This window comes from Larimichthys crocea, chromosome III (assembly GCF_000972845.2).
Source record: "Larimichthys crocea isolate SSNF chromosome III, L_crocea_2.0, whole genome shotgun sequence".
Classification (NCBI taxonomy): domain Eukaryota; kingdom Metazoa; phylum Chordata; class Actinopteri; family Sciaenidae; genus Larimichthys; species Larimichthys crocea.
In genome coordinates, this window is record NC_040013.1 from 3,266,941 (window position 1) to 3,287,410 (window position 20,470).

At 46.4% G+C, this 20,470-nt stretch overlaps 1 protein-coding gene across 1 annotated transcript; it reads left to right on the top strand.

The window, feature by feature from the left end:
- The first annotated feature begins 21 nt into the window (after positions 1 to 21).
- On the top strand, positions 22 to 19,957 carry LOC104930662 (rapamycin-insensitive companion of mTOR). The gene is made up of 37 exons (XM_010745518.3): positions 22 to 154; positions 288 to 335; positions 2,528 to 2,625; positions 4,810 to 4,874; positions 5,010 to 5,141; positions 5,326 to 5,389; positions 5,955 to 6,081; positions 6,282 to 6,451; positions 6,710 to 6,777; positions 7,650 to 7,717; positions 7,816 to 7,898; positions 8,544 to 8,631; positions 8,734 to 8,824; positions 8,938 to 9,004; positions 9,086 to 9,166; positions 9,282 to 9,382; positions 9,923 to 10,088; positions 10,445 to 10,546; positions 10,635 to 10,681; positions 10,769 to 10,904; positions 11,018 to 11,217; positions 11,297 to 11,423; positions 11,569 to 11,733; positions 11,831 to 11,907; positions 11,995 to 12,073; positions 12,164 to 12,273; positions 12,362 to 12,449; positions 12,533 to 12,625; positions 12,726 to 12,832; positions 13,425 to 13,654; positions 13,743 to 14,829; positions 16,535 to 16,794; positions 16,880 to 17,086; positions 17,165 to 17,317; positions 17,677 to 17,800; positions 17,885 to 18,023; positions 18,103 to 19,957. Exons 1-37 carry the CDS (start codon positions 106 to 108, stop codon positions 18,181 to 18,183), a joined length of 5,178 nt encoding a protein of 1,725 aa, XP_010743820.2. The 5' UTR covers positions 22 to 105; the 3' UTR covers positions 18,184 to 19,957.
- Positions 19,958 to 20,470: the final 513 nt, after the last annotated feature.

Below are 20,470 nucleotides of genomic sequence, written 5' to 3' on the forward strand. Positions count from 1 at the left end.
ATCCCCCCTCCCCTCTCCCCTCTCTGAAGAGTCTCGCGAGAAGCCGCGAAGTTTCCGGTGTGTGTGTGTGTGTGTGTGTGTGTGTGTGTATATGTTCCTGGAAACATGGCGGCCAGCTTCCGCGGCCGTCCTATCCGGAGTCTTCGGATGCGAGGTGAGCGTGAAAAACTCGACCCGGCGCCGCTCGTAGTGACCGGGCGGCGACAAAATAGAGTGTCCGAGCTGTGCGTTGAGCCCGGTGTGGCCGCTCACTGTGTCCGGTGTGTGTGTGTGTTTTTCTCTGACAGGTCGGAATGACAGCGGGGAGGAGAACGTACCGCTGGATCTGAGCAGAGGTAAGCACCGAGGAGGAGGAGGTGGAGGAGGTGGAGGAGGCTTCATCACATCCACACACAGCGATTAACGCTCAAAATGGATGCAAACAGCGAGACACGTGAAAACAAAACAAACAAAAAACAGTCGGTGCCCGGTTCTCCCGCTCGGTGTCGTCTTAATAACGCCGCCGCGATCACAACAACAAGGCGGCGAGAGGCTAACCGACTAGCCGAGTTAGCGTCAACGGCTAAACGGCTAAAAAACAACAACAACAACAACAACAACAGCCATGACGACGCTCTGCTGCTGTTATTGTTGTTGTTGTTGTTGTAACATTGTTGTGTTTTTTAGCCAAGACAGCTGTAAGTCGCTGGCTGTGTGAGATGTGTTTTTAAAGACTGTAGCGTCCACTAATCAGATGATCGGCGGTTCGATCCCCGGCTTCCCCCTCCCCAAAGTCTGCAAGGCAAAGATACTGAACCCCCCAGATTTTGCTCCCTGGATTAAAATTTGTGGCACAGTGATGAACACACTCAGATTTTAGCAGCATACCAGTTTGTTTACATGCTGCAGCGTCCTTTCTCTGTCTGTCTGTGTGTTAAACGAGTAATAAACAGGGGATATGTTGCACCTGAACGCAGCACAATCATTGGGCAAAGATACTGAACCCCATATTGCTCCCTGTGTAAGAGTGTCAGCTACATGACTGAATGTAAGTCTTAGTCGAGGGTGTGTTTTTTTGTTTTGTGGCACAGTGATGAACACAGTTTGTTTACATGCTGCAGCGTCCATTCTCTGTCTGTCTGTTAAAAGAGTAAAAACCAGGGGATATGTTGCACCTGAATGCAGCACAAAGGTTGTGCAACTGTAGGTTCAGGAGGTGAAGCGGTAGGTGGTTGTCCACTAATCATGATGATCGGTGGTTCGATCCCCAGCTCCTCCAGTGGGCAAGAAACTGAACCCCCCCCAAATTGCAAAATGAATAAATGTAAATCTTAGTTTAGTAGCATTCAGGGTGTGTTTTTTGTTTTGTGGCACAGTGATGAACACAGTCAGTTTGTTTACACGTTGCAGCGTCCATTCTCTGTCTGTCTGTTAAACGATTAAAAAACCAGGGGATATGTTGCACCTGAATGCAGCATGGCTCAGGAGGTGAAGCGGTAGGTGGTTGTCCACTAATCATGATGATTGCTGGTTCGATCCCCAGCTCCTCCAGTGGGCAAGAAACCGAACCCCTGGGTAAGCACAAGAGGGACAATATGTTCCACAAGGGATGGAGTATGTGTTTGCTTCATAACGATATATGTCACAAGTTTTTTTGTAACCTAAAACTGAAGACCAGACCGTGTTTGTGTCCCAAATGTTCAAGATTATGAAGCCCTAGGGAGGGTGGCAGTAGTAGTTCAGTCCATAGAGACTTTGCTCGGGAACCGGAGGGTGGCCGGTTCAAGTCCAAAGTATGGTGGTGGACTGGGAGAGGTGACAGTTCACCTCCTGGGCACTGCCGAGCCACCGAACTGGCTCTCCACCACCGCTCGCAGGACGCTGCTCATCACTTCACCATCTCTCTCCACGTTTTCATGTGAACCATGCGTACATAAAACGTGTGTGTGAATTTCGGGTTAAAATAAAAATCAACGGCGTCGAACTGAGTGAAAAAATAATTCATAAAAGTATCTCCTCTTCTTCTTCTTCTTCCAAAACTTCACGCAGAGTCAGCTGTTTGTTTCTTGCACACATGTGTTCGAACTAGCCTAAACCCATTTGCAAGAAATGGCTGTCAGCTAATGGACCTCTGGTTATACCTGAGAGATTTATGCAGCATCACATTCTTCCAATCTAATATTACAGAGTACAGTTTTCTCTTGCAGATGAAAGTACATTTTGTTCTTGTTCAGTTAGACTGAATTAAGTCATTGCGGTAGATGTGTTAACTGATTTTTAATTTCGATTTCGATTTTTGTGTTTTGTGCAGAGCATCACGGTAAATAGTTGAAAGGAACTGAAAACGAAAAACACTTCCCTGCTCGAGTCTTGCTTTTACTGTCTAGACCTTGTTTTGACTGTCTACACCAAATTAGTTTGACCAGCTAAACCAACTTCCTTCCTGCAACATATCATTTATGGTTCATGGAGCGTTATTATGGCAATACGGCTTAATGCTTGCCTTGGTTACATTGTATTTCCTTTTTTTTTTCCCTTTCTCCTGCAGAACCGTCAGAAAACTTCCGTGAAATCCTTCAAAATGTGGCCAAACCGCACGGAGTCAGTAACATGCGAAAACTGGGCCACCTGAACAACTTCATAAAGGTAATGCTGTGGCGTTATGATGCTTTCTCTTGTTTTAGGGCGGCGTTGACGACAACACAGTGAATTAGTGAAACTGCCAAAGCTGTTAAGTTGTTATCTTTCTGAAACACCGTCATCTTTCTGGAGCCGTGGCTACAAACTCACTGTTCAGATATCTGTCAGAGATCCGTCCCCCACCCACACCCTCCTCATCGGTAGTGTCACCACCGACCTCTCCTTGATCTTCCTCTCTTGGGTGTTGCTGCCAGCAGGCCTAGCCGTGCCTGTCATTGTGAGGCTGACAGTGAATGTAACAGGAGCTCTAGGGATGTGAAAGCACTCTGACCTAATGTGCATCAAAAGCAGCACTCTGACTTTGAAACCTGGGATTTCTAATGTTTGGTTATTGTTCTTATGAACCTCAGACACTTTTGTTTTGTCCGTAAATGCGTAAAAAGCTTTTCTTGAATCGTCTGGTACACACTGTACGATGTACATCCAGACTTATCAAGTCAGTGAAAGCAAAATCGAAGATTCAAACAGGTGATCGTAGGTGGCATGAGGGTTAAAACGCTGAGACGAAGCTGAATGACTGGGCTGTGTTTGCAGCTGGAGGCTGCGATGTACAGATTTATTATTTGCAAATGAAAAAAAAGGAGGAAGAATTAGAGATTCAGGCAGTTTATTTCCTTACTGTGAGCGGCTGGAGAAGTTTCTTTAACCTCTTTTTCAAAAACAAGTGCAGATGGAAGTTATTTTCACGTATAAACAGCGGTTTTAGATTCTGTTGTTATTCTTAGTGTGGACGTGGTCTGCGATGGAGCAGCGACCTCTCCGGGGTGTTTTTCTGCCTTCGATCCAACACATACTCGCCAAAGTCTCCAGAAATAATTCCCCGTATTCGCCGTCCCTGACCACTGATTTTACACGTCGGCTGATTTCTGCCTTAAACCAGGTCTGACTGTCTGTCACATTTTGTCCAGCCGTTGACGTCCATGCACCCGATAAGTGTTGGCCTTGTGCAGCTGGCGCTGTTAGCAGGCTTAAGGCTGAGTTGTGCGTCTGTAATCCGTGCACCTAACTCTCTTGTTTACAACTGACAGGGAGGGTAATAGCCAAGATGACGTGTGTGTGTCTGTGTGTGTGTATACGTACGTCTGTTAGAGCACCGCGCTTCTGATTCCTTATAAGGGTTCCAGGACAGTGAGGGTGACCTAATCCCCCACAACACCCACCCACCCCCGGAGAGTGTCACATGCCCCTCTCTCTCCCCCGTCTACTCTCCCCCCTCCTCTTGCCTTCTTGGGCTCTGACATCACAGCTGGTTTAAACCCCCCTTACTCACCCATGCCACTCATCACCCGTCCCATCCTGAGCTGCTCCACGCTGCACGATGACGGGACGTTTATGTCCAGGAATAATTGACAGTAAACTCATCTGTTCTAGACCGAACTACTTTGTTGGTGGCACGAAGCTGGCAGACGCAAAATGACGCCGAAGATTTATTGTTTTTATAATGAACTGCTTCTGCGTACATATATTTTTGAGTCTTGTACACACCAGCTGTGTGTGGGCCTCCGTTAATGATGGAGGACCTGCGCCGCGAAAAGTGGCAATTCACACTTAAAAACAGGTTTCATCACGAGGCCCCGGCACGGTGCAGAAAAAAACAGGAGCAAACAGTCGGCGGATACAACAGAATTAGTCACTTCCAATCTGTCGCGTATCCAAACGGCCGCATAAACAACAAATGGTGAAGGTGACACAAGCCAACGCCCACTAGTGGACCTGCGAATGTGAACGTGTCGCCCCCGAACGCTTTGCGTTTTATAAACTCCGTCCACCAGCAGTGAGCATAACATCATCCCGTCACGATTCCCACTGCTCTAAAGAAGTCGGCATGTAAACAGACAAGTGGAAAAATACAACAAACACACCTGCGTGGCTGCTGCAGCAGGCCTGCAGGAAGCTGTTTGTTAGTTTGATGCTTTAACTCTGTCAGACTGTCAAACTTTTGGAGGGCGATGTTTTTAGGACTGACACAAATCTTCAAATCCAGACGATTCCACGATTTGACTTCAGCGCTGACGTCTTTCTTCTTCTTCTCCCACCACCCTTCCTGCCAGGTTTACTTCTGTCCTTCACGTTAATGCATTCCTTGTATGAACCAAGTCACTTATTTTGTGTCCTGTCTCTGTGTTCTAGCTGCTATGCAGCATCAGCCACCGTGAGGAAAACTTTGGGTTTACATACGAAGAAATCATCGTTTGGTAAGTGTCGTCACCGATGTGTTCTTTTCCACCGGCTTCTTATTTACACAGCATGAAATTGTAGAAAGATTGTACGTCGGGCGCCGTGAAAGAGTTCCCGATAGACTCAAACTGTTTGTTTTTTTAACCCTCCAGTCTGCGACTAGCTCTACTGAATGAGGCTAAGGAAGTGCGTGCTGCAGGGTTGCGGTCGCTCCGCTACCTCATTAGAGACACCGCCGTGCTGCAGAAGGTCCTCAGACTACAGGTGGACTATTTGATAGCAAGGTGAGTGACACCTGTCGGGTGGAGAAGTCCAGCTGGATCAAACAAGATTCCTTTTTAAAGGGAGGTCAGCTCCTTTTTGAAACGTCGTGCTTCCGTCACACTTGTTATTCTCCTGCTGACACATTTCTGTTTCTCCTCCAGGCTGGACGGACATGACTAATTATTTTTCTCTGCTTGTTTTTAGATGCATTGACATCCAACAGAGCAACGAGGGGGAGAGGACTCAGGCTCTGAGACTAGTCCGAAAGGTAATAATAATCTGTCTTTTTGTTTATCACATCTGCACCTCCTCTGTGATTCTTCCTCTAATTGATTCATTGTCGTGTCGTGAGAGAAACTTTCCCTCTGCTCTCGCTCTGCTCTCGCGCTATCACAGAGATCATCGGGTTAGCTGCAGTGTCATTGTGTGGACGGTTTGCACAAGTCTGCAGGCGAGGTTATTTATAGCTCTTTCTGTAGTTTACTGTAAACTCTCTTCACACATACCCCACAAACACACACACACACACACACACACATAGAGTCAGGGTCTGGTTTCAAGAAAGTACTATTGGCTATCCAGGCAGTAACACAAACCCTGTTTTCATTCCGTGACACATAGCCTCCCATCATTAAACACTGTTATCGCCTCTTGGATCATAAGTTGCGTGACGGTCAGAAAACATTCACTCACTGTTTGTCTATTTCAAGAATTGATCTTCCTTTTCTTAGAGGCCTTGAAAATAGAAAGCTTTGTAGTTATTTTTTTTTCTCCTCCGTTTGTCCAGACTTGTTCGATGACTCATGTTTTCCCTCCTCTACCTCTCTCCGTAGATTATCACTGTCAATGCCATGCTGTTCCCCACCTCTATCGCAAACTCTCTAATCGCCGTGGGCACCGACGGACTCCAGGAGAGAGACCGCATGGTCCGCGCAGCCATCGCCATCGTATGCGAGCTAGGTGAATACATAACTGTGCCCCCGATAGCTCACCTGGTACCTGGACCTTTGCTGCGCATCTCCCCCCCCCTCTCTCTCCTCACTTTCCTATCACTTTACAGCTGCTACTATCAAGTAAAGACGTCAGACGTGGACTGAAATACCTTCAGTAATACGACAAGCCTCTAATATTTCTTTCTCGCTCGCTTTCTGCTCCCGTAGCCCTGAAGAACCCAGAGGTCGTGGCCAAACGGGGAGGCCTCAGCACCATCCTGAAGAGCGTGATCGACTGTCAGCTGAGTCGCATCAACGAAGCACTGATCACCACCGTCCTCCATCTACTCAACCACCCACGTACTCGTCAGTACGTGCGTATTGACGTCGAGCTGGAGGTACGACGCACACACACAGATGTGAAATCAGTGGAAGCTGCTGTTTCTAAATGAGTCATTCCAGTCAGGATTACTAGCTGTAGGTCGCCCCGTCTCTTACAGAAATCAGTTCCAGCATTCCTCTAAAGCATTGTGTGTAAACGGACACCTGCGGTCATAATAAGTCATAATATCTCCAACTATTATTATAACGAAGAGCTTTAAAGTCTGCCGTGTTTTGTACTCATCCATCTTTGGTGTGTGTGTTTGGTCCTCCAGCAAATCCTGGCGCCTTTCACAGATTTTCACTACCGTCACAACGCAGACACGGCTGAAGGGCAACTCAAGTGAGTGTATATGCGTGTGGGTGTGTGTATGCGTGTGTGTGTGGGGGGTATGAAGAGTATCACTGTTGCAGCAGAAACAAAAATACAGTGTTCTGACATTTGCCTCTTGTTTACCGTTTGCACTGTTCTCCTATATTGGTAACAGCATGCGTTGAGAAAGTTGAGGGCTTGTGTAGTGTTTATGTGATTCGAGCCTTGTTATATCGGGGCTGCTCGACTCGCCCGAGGAGGTGAAGCAGGCGAGGTCACAATAATCCTTTAAGTCACTCTGAAAGATCTTTTATTGATTCTCCTTGACTCGCTTTGATGTTTTTGCATTCGCAGTCTCTTTGTGAACGATCATAATGATGCTGCGTGATGGAACACGGCGTCCTGTGTGTGTGCACGCTAAAATAAAATCATAAAAGAGAGGCACCACCTTTGTGATCCGTTCTTGTCAGACCCATCTCTTCTGCGCAGTCCATTTTCCCCTCTAGTGTTGTTCGCTGTGCTCCTTATGAGATAGTGAGTCAGTTTTTCCATGGAGTATATTTCCTCAACAATGTCCAGCCACTGTCCTCGACTTGTAGGTTCACATTTCAGCCAGCTCCTTGTGGTGGGCCCTGTTTTTCCATGCAAGTATCAGGGTTTTGAAGAGATAGATGTCCTTTTGAATTATGTCAGTGGGTGCACAATCCGGGGATCCATGGGAATCTTGCAGCATAAAACACAAAAGAAATACAAAATGAGCGAGTGATTGGCATTCAGCTGCCCACACTGTCTCCCCAATTGTTTATTTTTTATCTGAGATGTGATTAAAGATTATGTTCCTCCCTCTGAAAGCCAGTCACTCTTGGTGTTCTTGTTTTTAACGTGCGTTGTCGTGTTCACAGGGAGGACAGAGAGTCCCGCTTCTTGTCGAGTAGGATGGCCATAGTGGCGGCCTTCCGCTCCTGGTCTGGTAAGCACTTTTAACGAAGCGATGAATGAGTTACGAGTTTAGGATCGCTTTGTGTTTCAGTGTTGGAACGTAACTTAAACGTCTCTTTCTTTATTCAGGGATTATCAACCTATGCAAGGCTGGAAACTCTGGAATCCAATCTTTAATTGGCTTACTTTGCATACCAAATATGGAAGTTAGGGTGAGTATCGAAACAGATGCACACAGACCAATAATGATTGCAGTCTTAGTGTTATGTTGGCATTCATTTCTATGGCCTAAACTACTCCACACCTTACACCTTACACCAGCGATGACATGATCGACCCGTTGTTTTTAAGATGATACTTATCATTTGGATGATATGTAACATTTTCAACAACAACTTAGATTGAAGTTTCATAGACTGGCTTTATTGGCTTGTCGTGAAACACACTTCATTCACAAGAGACAGAAACAAAATAAAACTCTGAAACCGTCTTGGTTAATCTTTCTACAGTTCCAACAAACGCCAACTATGATTCCATCGAAACAAATCCTTAATCCACAAATTAACAAAATAAAATCTCCCCAAAAAGCAAAAAAAAACAACATCCAACGTTGGACTCACAGGCAGTTACTGATAGCTGATATATATTTGTCCAAAGACATACTGCCTGAGATCAAATCCGATATTATTCATGTTTTCAGGGGATTCTGAGAAAAACAAGGCTACTGTCGAGTAATTTGAGGATTGTGCCACACAGCAGTAACGCTGACATATTAGAAGTGCTCTTCTTGGTTGCTTGTGTTGTATCAAATGTGCATGTGTATGTATCTGATGGCTCTGAAATGATTTGCCCTGCAGAAAGGCTTGTTGGAGGTGTTATACGAGATATTCAGGCTCCCTGTGCCCATTGTAACTCAAGACTTCACAGAGGCTCTTCTAAGTGTCGGTGAGTAATCCGTCTATGTATCTTGGTATCTAGTAAGTTGGGTGTCTCTACAATACTTTGGTGAGTCTGGTTTAATGAATCTTTCCTCTGGTCCTTCCTCAGACCCGGCCAGGTTCCAGGACACCTGGAGACTCTCTGATGGGTTTATTGCTGCTGAGGCCAAAGTCATCCTTCCCCATCGGGCCCGCTCCAGGTGGGAGATGATATGAGGGAATAGAAATAGAATAAGTTGAACAGAATGTAACAAATCATCTGTCGGTTCAGTGTCTACATGATTTTTTCTTCCCCCCTTGTTTGCTTCATTAGGCCTGATCTGATGGACAACTACCTGGCATTCGTTCTGTCTGCCTTCATCACCAGTGGACTGTTAGAGGTGAGCTGATCACACACGTCTCACGTCTCTGATCAGCAGTTTTAAGGTTGCTATTAAAACATCCCGTCTCTGTCACCGCAGGGTATTGTTGAAGTTGTGACCAGTAGTGATGATCAGCTTGCTGTCAGAGCCACCATCCTCTTGGGAGAACTTCTACACATGGTAATGTGTTTTTTTTTGTTTTTGTCACTGCAAAATGAAAATTGCATAAGTTGTTGTGATTTTAATGCTAAATGCATGTGTTCTTTTCCCTCCACCCGCCTCTTTTTTTGTTTAGGCAAACACCATCCTTCCTCACTCCCACAGCCACCACCTGCACTGCCTTCCCACCCTCATCAACATGGCAGCCTCCTTTGACATCCCACAGCAGAAACGGCTGTGAGTACACTCAGTGCACGTATCTGTTGGCATAACTCTGCCGGATATATTCTCTCACGATACACCATATTTATGTCTAAACCTCCTCCCATAAAGGTGCACCGATTTGTAATGCTCATTTCAGGTCGATATAAATAAGAAATTGTGAGTTCTTAAAAAGCACAAAACAAACCGGTGCAGCCTGGTCAGAATTCATCGGAGCACACTGAGCGAGTGTGTCATGATGTTCTTAGTTTCATCTGGTATGTTGAAGGGCAACAGACTTCAGTTCTGTCTTGAGAATGGCACATTTAGTGCTTCGTTGAAGCCGGTTTTAAGTGTGCCGCAAGAACTTTGGTTATAAAGGCATTAGACTGACACGGGAGGTTTGAAATGTTCGGTTGAAGGTGAATAAATGAAATCATTTCGTATAAGTAATTCTTAATTCCTTTGCCTTTTTCCTGTGATTTAAAATAGGTCTTAAATTGCATTCGTAATGGTCTTAAAAAGTCTGTGTCCGTCAAGAATGTGTGTTTTTAAAATCTGTTGTCGTCGTTCCAGCCGGGCGAGTGCAGCGGTCAACAATCTGAAGCGTTTCCACGAGAAGAAGAAGAGAGGTCTGAAGCCGCACAGTCTGTACCTGGACCACATCATCCGCAAGTCTGTGTCTTCACACAGCCGCAGAGAGTCACACTCGCGCGTCCACAGGGACATCTATGTCATTAAGGTAAACGCGTACATGTGTTTCTAAAGTGTAGCCGCCCTCAGCAACTTTCATATTACATTTTGAAAGATATCATCGAGCCACCAGTTCATCTGAGAGAGACCTGGAGCCGGAGCAAATGGCTTCAATGCGGATACGAACTTCTCCCTAAATTACTCATTTCCTATTTCTACATGAGTGACACACAGCTTTGAAGTTATTAGGAGGCACTCACGATGACGCCCGGCGAGCCGTTTCCCTTTACTGTCAGTGTTTGTGCTAAACTGAACACACAGTTTCCCGCAGGTTTAGGACAGACACAATGTGAAACAAAAAAATAAAATGAATGTCAGCTCAATGTTTTCCGCTCGTGCCTTCAGGACACAGAAGAAGCACTGATGATGAACCTGAGAGACAGTCATATTCTCAACCACAAGCAGAACCTGGAGTGGAACTGGTTGCTTATCGCCACCATCCTTAAGGTCAGGCTGTCCTCCAATATCATCACACGCTCGGTTATTAAATGATATTGTTCTTGTCTCATGTCTGTTTGTCATTTTTCTCTCCCAGTGGCCAAACGTAAACCTCAGGAACAACAAAGATGAACAGATGCACAAGTAAGACTCCTTCATATCATCCTCGGGCTGACGTAGTTTTCTGACGTCTCGTCTTAAATCGCTCGTTTTGCTCTCTGTGTGATGCAGGTTTGTGCGGAGGCTGCTGTACTTTTATAAGCCCAGTAGTAAGTTGTATGCAGGACTGGCATTGGATCACTCAAAGGCCAGAGAACTCACTGTGGTCGGCTGTCAGTTCGTCGAGTTCCTCATGGACTCGGATGAGGTCAGAGAAGTGTGCACTTACACGCACAAATTCATGTTTTACCTTTTTTTCCGTTTTCTTACTTGCCTCTCCCGTCCGTGCTCTTTCTCTCTCCTCTTCCACACTGTCCACAGGATGGCCAGGGTTACCTGGAGGAGCTGGTGAGGGACATGGTGTCATGGCTGTCCTCGTCCTCAGGACTAAAACCCGAGCGCTGTCTGCAGAGCAACGGCCTGCTCACCACACTCAGCCAACACTACTTCCTCTTCCTGGGGACGCTCTCTGCTCACCCGCAGGGAGTCAAACTGCTGGAGAAATGTGGCCTGTTTCAGTGGTGAGTTTAAAGAAAACAAACGTTTGTTCAAATGAATTGTCCTGTTTTATTAAGTCGACAACTCTCGTGTTTTTCGCAGCCTGCTGAATCTGTGCTCTGTGAAGAACCAGGACGCTGTGCTGAAACTTGCTGTATCCACACTGGACTACAGCAGAGACGGTCTGGCCAGAGTCATCCTCTCCAAGATCCTCACTGCTGCTACTGATGTAAGAGGCTGTGACAAACAAACAAACAAACAAACAAACGAACAAATAAAAAAGTAGAATTGAGACTAAATGCATCTTCAAGCTCTGTTGGTCTCATCCTAATGTTCCCTCTTTCTCCCGCGATGCTTCTCGTCTTGCTGAGCAGACGTGCAGGTTGTATGCCACCAAACACCTCCGCGTGCTGCTGCGTGCCAGCGTGGAGTTCTTCAGCAGCTGGGGCATGGAGCTGCTGGTCACGCAGCTCCACGACCACAGCAAGGCCGTGTCCATGGAGGCCCTGGACATACTGGACGAGGCCTGCGAGGACAAGGTGACCGCTTGAAAACACACGCATCGCTTTAGAGTGCTGCGAAAACACACACATTTGACTGAAGGAGTGTTTTCTTGTCTGACTGTTCGATTCACAGGCCAACCTCCACGCTTTAATCCAGCTGAAACCGGCTTTGTCCCACCTGGGAGACAAGGGCCTCCTGCTGCTCCTCAGGTGGGTGTTTGACACGACGGCGCCGCTTACCAGACGGTGTATGTATCCTGTCCTGCGGCATTTACACTCTTTGTTTCCTCTGTTCAGGTTCCTGTCCATTCCTAAAGGGTTCTCCTACCTCAATGAGAGGGGTTATGTCAGCAAACAGCTGGATAAATGGCAGAAGGTACAGTCAGGATATTGGCATGCAGCAAAATAAATTCTCTTTTCATTTGTTTGCTATGTTATAATTCCTGTTTTTGCTGTTTGGTTGCAGGAATACAACCTAAAGTACGTGGACCTGATCGAGGAGCAGCTGAACGAAGCACTAACAACCTACCGCAAACCTGTTGATGGAGACAACTACGTCAGACGCAGCAACCAAAGGTGAGACACTGAGTTTGTCATCGTCTCGTGAGCCACAGGATTCGCTGCTGAATGTGCGTGTGCCTAATTTCTTTGTTTGTGTCTCCAGGTTACAAAGACCAAATGTCTATCTCCCCGTGCACTTGTACGGTCAGCTGGTCCACGATAAGACGGGCTGTCATCTATTGGAGGCTCAGGTATTTACTTCATTACCGATCTTCTTTATTCCCTGCACTCACTTTGTGCAGCAGCCTTTTTTCTAATGTCTATCTTTCTCCAGAGCGTGGTTCCTGACCTCAGCTACACGGTTCGCTCCCCGATGCTGGACACCTGGGAGGGCATTAAACAGCTGAAGGCTGCTCTCTGGGCTCTGGTCAGTATCTCAGTTCACCTCAGCTGCTCGTCACTCATAGTTACGAAGAGATGGATCTGATTGTTGATGTTGTTGTTGTTGTTGTTTTTTTTCCTCTCAGGGCAACATTGGCTCTTCAAACTGGGGTCTGAATCTCCTGCAGGAGGAGAACGTCATTCCTGACATCCTCGCGTTGGCTCAGCACTGCGAGGTGCTGTCAGTACGAGGGTAAGCTCATCATCAGGTTTGCCAAAAAGTACCCAGATTTTATTTAGATTTAGATTTTTAGTCCCTTTCTGCACAGGCACAATGTTGACAGTAAATGCAGGGTTCAGCGTTAAAGGTCCAGTGATTCAGATTTACTCACAAAACATGTCAGAAATGGAATATAATATTCATAACGATGTCTTCATCAGTGTATAATCACCTGTTTTTACCTTAGAATGAGTCATTTATATCTACAGACGCCGCACGTCTTCTTCCACATGTTTGTACAGTAGCCCAGAACGAACAATCTAAACTTTCACAGGACTTTGATGTTTGTGTTTCACGCCTTTCGCAGCCGCCACACTTTCTCCTGCCCGCTAGAAAAAGGAGAGGAGTGAGGCGAGGGGGGTGCAAACAGAAACTGCACCACCAAATATCAGGCGTGCTGTCAGATTTGTGGCAAACTGCGCAATACGTAGCTTTCGACCACATGTAACAAGTATTTAAAGTATTTCCCAGCAGTGTCGTGGAAACTACTCTTAAAACAACGAGGACTTGGACTGAAGCCGTCCCTCGACATATTTGTTTGCTAACCGTCCTCTCTCGTCCACAGGACGTGCGTCTACGTGCTGGGTGTGATCTCCAAAACCAGGCAGGGTTGTGAGGTGCTGAAGCAGTATGGTTGGGATGCGGTCAGACACAGTCGCAGGACGCTGTGGCCTGTCACTCCAGAAGAGGTCGACGCACAGCTGACCTCTGAACTCTCCTCGGTGCCGAGCACGCTCAGTCTGAACTCTGAATCCACCAGCTCGCGCCACAACAGCGAGAGCGAGTCTCATCCAAGTACGCGCGACCCGCTTTGCATTTGTAGACCGTCAATGAGCCCTGTCGTGTTTTTAGTGTGTTCTTAATTCACTCTTTGTGCTCTCAGACATGTACATCCTGGATGACGACAAGTGTGACGTTCTGGACCAGTCAGACGAGCCCTCTTTCTATCTACACCCCAAACCTGTCAAGGACCGCAGCCCCTTCACAATCCTGGCCTCCACACGCTTCGTCCGCACACGCTTGCTCAACTCCCTGTCCCTCCCCAGCAAGAAGCTGCGCTCCACCAGCGACCCCAAGACCCCATCAGGCTCTCGCACCCCTACTGAGATCAAGAGGCGAAACAGGACGGTGACGGAGCCCTCCATCTACAGCCCAAACCAGGGGGATGTCTTCACCACTGTGTTTAATGGCAGAGGAATGCCGAAGAGTCCCACAGTCAGCCTGGAGACGTCCTTTGTCGGGACCAGAGGGGGCTCTGAGGAGCAGCTTGTGGACGGCAGGCTGGCCAGGGGAGGAGGTTCAGGTCTTGGGCTCAGTAGTCTAGCAGGGCAAGGGGGCGTGGATAACCCCAGCCGGGAGAAGGAGCAGAGCAGCAGAGAGCGTCTAGCAGGAGGAGACGGTGGTTCCTCGTCTAGCGGAGGCAATGTGGGAGTGGGCGGAGGAGGCGGCGGAGGTACTCAGTTTAAAAGCCGCAGTCAGAGCTTTAACACGGACACCACAACCAGCGGCATCAGCTCCATGAGCTCCAGCCCCTCCAGGGAGACCGTTGGAAACCCCGAACCCGAACCAGACTCCTCTGACTGCGTGAGCCTGAACACGGTGGTGTCAGCCAAGACTGTTAAAACGCTCTCCTCCCTAACCCCGCAGGCTCAGACCAACCACATGTCCACGTCCAAGTCCTCCACTGTCTCTCTGGTACCGCCCGGCTCCTCGCACACTCTCCCCCGCCGAGCCCAGTCTCTCAAGTCTCCTTCGGTGACCACCATCAAGAGCCTGGCCGACTGTAGCTTCATGTACACCAGCCCACGGGACGCGCTGGGCTACGCCACGCTGAAGAGGCTGCAGCAGCAGAGAATACACCCGTCTCTGTCTCACAGTGAGGCGCTGGCTTCACCGGCCAAGGATGTGCTGTTCACCGACACCATCACCATGAAGACCGGCAGCCTGGACTCCAGATTAACACCTCGCAGGTAAATCAGCCGCACAGTGAAGGTTTTAAAATGATCTGTTTGTTGTTGCATCGAGAGAGAGACGTGTTTTTAGTCCTCGTAGGAGTAGAGTGGGGTAGAGTTTTTATTTCTACCCTGCCAGTGACACGAGTGTTTTCTTTTGTGCACCTTCTTCCATGTCTGTCAGGATATCAGACAGGAGGGATACCTGTCCAGAATCCACTCTCTTAAATCCGTACCGCAGGCTGTCCAGATCACTCGTCCCGCGGTGGGTGGACCTACCGAGTGTCCTCCTTAGTAGAGATGTAGCTTCTAGCACCGATGTATTTATGCTTTTACTTTAGCACCTACAGTTGTTTTTCCATCCGGTAGCTCCGGTAGTGTGAGTTTGCCCTGTACACATCAGTCGGTTTGTCGTTGTTCCATCCTCTTAGAGCTGTAGGTAGCTTCAGTGTTTGTTCTGTTGTGTCATGGGTTTTCATTGTTGAGTCACACGTGGATGTGAAAACAAAGGTAGGTAAAGAAGTCATGAGGTGAGGATATATGCTTTTATCTACACTGTAGTAAGTATTTTACTACTAAGAAGTTTCAGGTTTCACACGTTCAATCACATTCCTAGAGATTAACAGTTCATATGTGAACATGTTTGTTCCCAGAGGCCGAGGTGACGTAGTTTTATCTGAACGACATGCTATCGATCCATTTGACAACACGTGACTTCATTTATTGTTAATTATTAACTCAAACTGCTTCTCGGGAGCAGTCAGACGACGGCAACCTCAAAGAGACAAAACTCATTGAGTCACCGCTCGGTGGCCAAGAGAGGGCAGCACACGCTGCGTATGTATATTTATATTTGATATTTGATGTCTTTATTCTTGAAGCACGAGCTTCATGAGGAGGAACAGCTGACTGTAGCAGTGTTTTATGCGCAGTGAAGCTGCTGAAATCTGACCGACTGACCCGTGATGCGTTGCCTGTTGGAAGTATGACTCACCAACAGTCACTGGGAGTGAATGATTCAACTTTTTCTCTTGGCTTGGTGTTAAAAAAGCAAACAAATGTATGATGTATGAGCACGTCATCCCAGCGCTCTGAAGAATAATTGTTTGTGCACCTTCTTCCATGTCTGTCAGGCTGTCAGACAGGAGGGATACCTGTCCAGAACCCAGCGTCTTAAGTCCGTACCGCAGGATGTCCAGAACACTCGTACCGCGGTGGGTGGACCTACCCGGTGTCCTCCTCAGTAGAGAGATGTAGCCTCCAGACAAATGTGTCCTTTAGTAGTGGCTCCGATCGTTTGGCCGTTGCTTTGACTCCTGTAGCTCCGATAGTCAGCTGGTGGTTGTTCCCTCCTCTTAGAGCTGTGAAATCATCCCAGCCCTCTGAGTAGTTTTGATTGCTTCATTGTTTAGTGTCAGAAAACGAAAGTGAAATAATTTCCGATTCAGTTTCTGTTGATTGACTTGAAAACAAACGAAATGACGTACGACTAAGTTAATAAGTTTTAGGTCTGCCGAACTCCTTCTTTTCCGACGACCTCCATTTAACCTCTCAATAGATGAAGCTTTACTCTGATCCACGGCATTAGCAGCTGAGCCCAGGTGTGATCCCACCTTCCTTCTACTAAGTTTCTTTTTTCCTTCACGCACTCCTCACGTTCCTTTTCCTGTCCCAGTCTCTCCCCCCGAATCCTCTCACGCGCCTCTCCTCTTTCCCTCCCTAGATTTCTGAAGGCTCTGAGCTTCGCCTCTCTGGACAAAGAGGAACTCCTCAGTCCCATCAACCAAAGCACCTTACACCGCTGCTCCTCAGTGCGCTCCATGGTCTCCAGCGCCACCTACGGGTGTAACGACGACTACATCGGCCTGGCGCTGCCCATGGACATCAACGACATGTTCCACATCAGAGACTCGGCCTACTTTCAGCAGAGGATCAGCCCGCCGTCCGAAGAGCGGAAACGCTTCCTCTTTGGCGACGGAGACGGTAAACGCAGCCTCGTACCTGATCAGGTCACGATTAACTCACAAAAAACGTGCGTTTGTGCTGACCGTGGGTTTTCCCTCTGTAGGTGATCGCCCTGCTCTCCCAATACTGAAGCAGCAGTTCAGTATCTCCGAGCTGATCGTGTGCCGAGGCGACAGCCAGAACCACACGGTGGGCTCAGAGGAGACGGGACTGCAGGACCACACCGACGAAAACTGCCTCTACTGTGTAGGAGCCATCGTCCTCGGATACCCCACACAGCCACAGATCAACAGCACACACCCTCGGACAGGTGAGTCAACACACACACATTCATTTTCGTGGACAAACTTTAAGCTCAGAAGATAACAGATTATCTTTTTTTTACCAGACTATGTCGACTTCCCGTCATGGGGAGGGCAGAGCGGCCATCGTCTGGAGGTGATGCCTCAGTCCAAGTTCTCAGGGGTGTCGGGCTGCAGCGACGCTGCCGTGTCACAAGGCTCGATCTGTAGCACGCCCACACCTGCGGACATTGTTTTAGGTAAGAGCACGAAGAACTGCAACTTCAAAAAAACATGTTTTTATTCCGCTTCTCACGGCCGATACTGATACATTAACCAGATTTGTCATTGCCGTAGTATACTTTCCCTTTGTATTTATTTCTTAATAATTTAACCAGGAAAGTCTCTTTTCTTGGCCGAGATGAGCATCATCAACTCTTTACAAAATCAGAATTAAACAAACTAAAAGCTGGAAGCTCCAGTTTGGTTCTGCACTTAAAACAATAAACAACTCATTTCAGATTAGACTCGACTAGAAGTCCCTGTTGAGGACTGACAGACCACTCCAATGAGACTGACTTCTTGCAGAGAATATTAAATATTGATGTGTGTCATTCAGGTGGCAAGGCGATATCAGAAGACGGCCCAGCCTCCCGAGTCTTGCTGAGGAAGGAGGTGCTCCGCCTCATCATCAACCTCAGCTCGTCTGTAGGAACCAAAGGCCACGAAACAGGACTACTGACGTGAGTCTCTCTCTCTCTCTCTCTCCTTTTGCTAGATATATATATTTTTTGGACATGCATGTTCAATATCTTCTTTTCCTGCAGGATAAAGGAGAAGTTCCCATACGCATTTGACGACATCTGCCTGTACTCCGAGGTTTCTCACCTCTTAGCCCACTGTATGTTTCGCCTGACCTCAAGACGCTTCATACAGGAACTCTTCCAGGACGTGCAATTCATGCCAGTAAGACGTCATACCATCATTTCTCAAAGCTCTTTGGTGGTTACTGTCCCCATGTGTAACATTCATCTTTTTTTTCCAGATGTATGAGGAAGCAGAGGCAATCCTGACAAAGCTACCAAAACCTGTTGAAGAGGACGGCGACCCTCCTGCAGAGTCCTGATCGTCCTCCCTCGTCTTTGCGTTCCCCTGCACGGCCCCATGCCGGTCCTGCCACCCTACAAACATTTAAAGAACGACTGAGAGAATAAAGGACGTGGCTGCGAGGATGGGGATGTTTCTGTTGCTCAAAACAGAGAGCACCATCGCCAAGGAAGAGAAGGAGGAGGAGAAGGAGGAGGAGGTCATCGCTCGCCTTTCTTCTAGCAAACACGAGCTGGAATCAAAAGGACGTCGGTATCTGTACACACAAATTTAACCCAACACGCCTAATGCTGTCTCAGACTTTTTTTTCTTTTTTTTTAAACAGGAAAAAGGGGGGAGCAGTTTAACCAAATACTGTTTTCATATGGGTTGGCAATCTTAAAAATACATCAACATCAATAATGTTTAAGGACAACAAGCTGGATCATTAAAGACGAAGACTCACGATGCGTTTGACAAAAAAAACAACAACAACAAAAAAATCTCTCTTTCCAGAGGTGGTGTTCTTTTTTTTTTTTTTTTCCTGTAATGAAATGAATAAGGCATGTTGTTGTGTCGACCCAGTGATTCCTCAGACCCCACGTTCTTTTCTCCTTTATGAAACAAAACACTACAGAGAGGGGGGGTCCTGCTGGGTTTTTTGTTTTTGTTTTTTGTTTTGTTTTTTAAAGAAATCTATTACCTGGAGCCTCGCCCTCCGGTTCACATCCCATCCTGACCTGTGATCTGTTCTTAAGCCACACACGTGCTTTCGCTTCTCTTGCCTCGCCACTTCCCACAACCTGTAGCCTCTTGTCAGCACAGACAGCCAATTTACTTTTTCTATTTCTTGTATCTCAGACAATCAAACATCACTAGTATTGTATTTTCTAAAAGCACTATATACGCCACCCTTACACACAGTACACGAGGAGAGAATAGCATGTAATTTAATGCTAGTTTATGCCATCCTTTACTTGCTTAGGACCTTTTTTTTTTTTGTTTTTTTCTTCAGCCATTGCATTATTAGGAACCTTTTTTTAGGAGGTGGGTTGATCTTTGGAAAGACGTTTGGTTGTATTTCGTTACAGATTCAGCGCCAAACTCCCGCTCACAGACTCTACGCCTTCTTCTTCTTCTTCTTTACCTCTGTGCTCCACTTCCACTGCATGTGCAACAAGCATGGTTGCAAAGTTGTGACGTCACCCGAACACGTTTCCTCGCTTGTAAAACTTTAACAAAAGAAAAAAAGAAAAGTAGGGTTGCCATTACACGCTGCCATTTACATTGTAGGAATATTAAAAAAAAAAAAAACCTGAATCTGTTTCCACAATGCAATATCACTGTCTGTCATTGGCTGAGATGGAGGAGGAGGGAGGAGGAAGGAGGAGGGAGGGAGGAGGTGCGATGAGCAAAGGATTTGTAAAAGGTTTCCAGGGAAACGGGGGATCTCCGTTTCCGTTGGCTTGTTTTTGCTATAATGCTGCTACACAAATGGACTCATAGAGAGATGATTCATAGATCAGCTGAGTGATGTCAGATCCGATCTATTTATTATATGTCTGTACCATAGAGTGAGCTCAACCAGAGAAGAAAAAAAAAAAGTTATTTATATTTTTTCCTCAAGACTGTATTATAATTTAAAAAGATTTTTTTTCTTTCTTTTTTTTTTTTGTTTTTGTTTTTGCCTGAATCGTGGTTTCCCTTGTATAATGTGTACAGTATGTTTTTGGGGGGCATTGATGACCTAAAGAAACATACAATCCTATCAAAGGGATGCATTGTTAATAAAACAAAATTTGAAATACCCAAAATATTTGACAAGCTTCTTTTTTTTTTGGCACTAATATCTCATCGTCTCATTGTTAAAACTGTAGAATTACTCTGATTATATAAAGATTAAATATAATAAGACGGTTTCATTGAGATTAATGCAGCAGGAACAAAAACACAATCCACAGACCGAGACGACGCACTAGACAAAGAATTAAACACTGACAACTTTGATTCCAAAGAAAGTTCAAATCAAATCAGATTTTATTTTATAAGTACATTTGCCTTGGAGGGCTTTAGTTGTGAATTTAAAAAAGCATCAAGTGTCCATTTACAGAAAATGTTTATCAGTTTGAAGATTAAATATCAATTATTTCTTTCTATATTTAACTGAATATAGGTCAAAAAGAATTTGCACATTAGTTTTTTTACTGACAAATCAAATCGAATCAAAATCAAATAGTAAAACTTTAAAAGACTCAAGTTTGAGGGCAATTTAACCAACGTGTGTGTGAGAGTACATGAAGGAATATGTAGGTACTCCGTTAAAATGA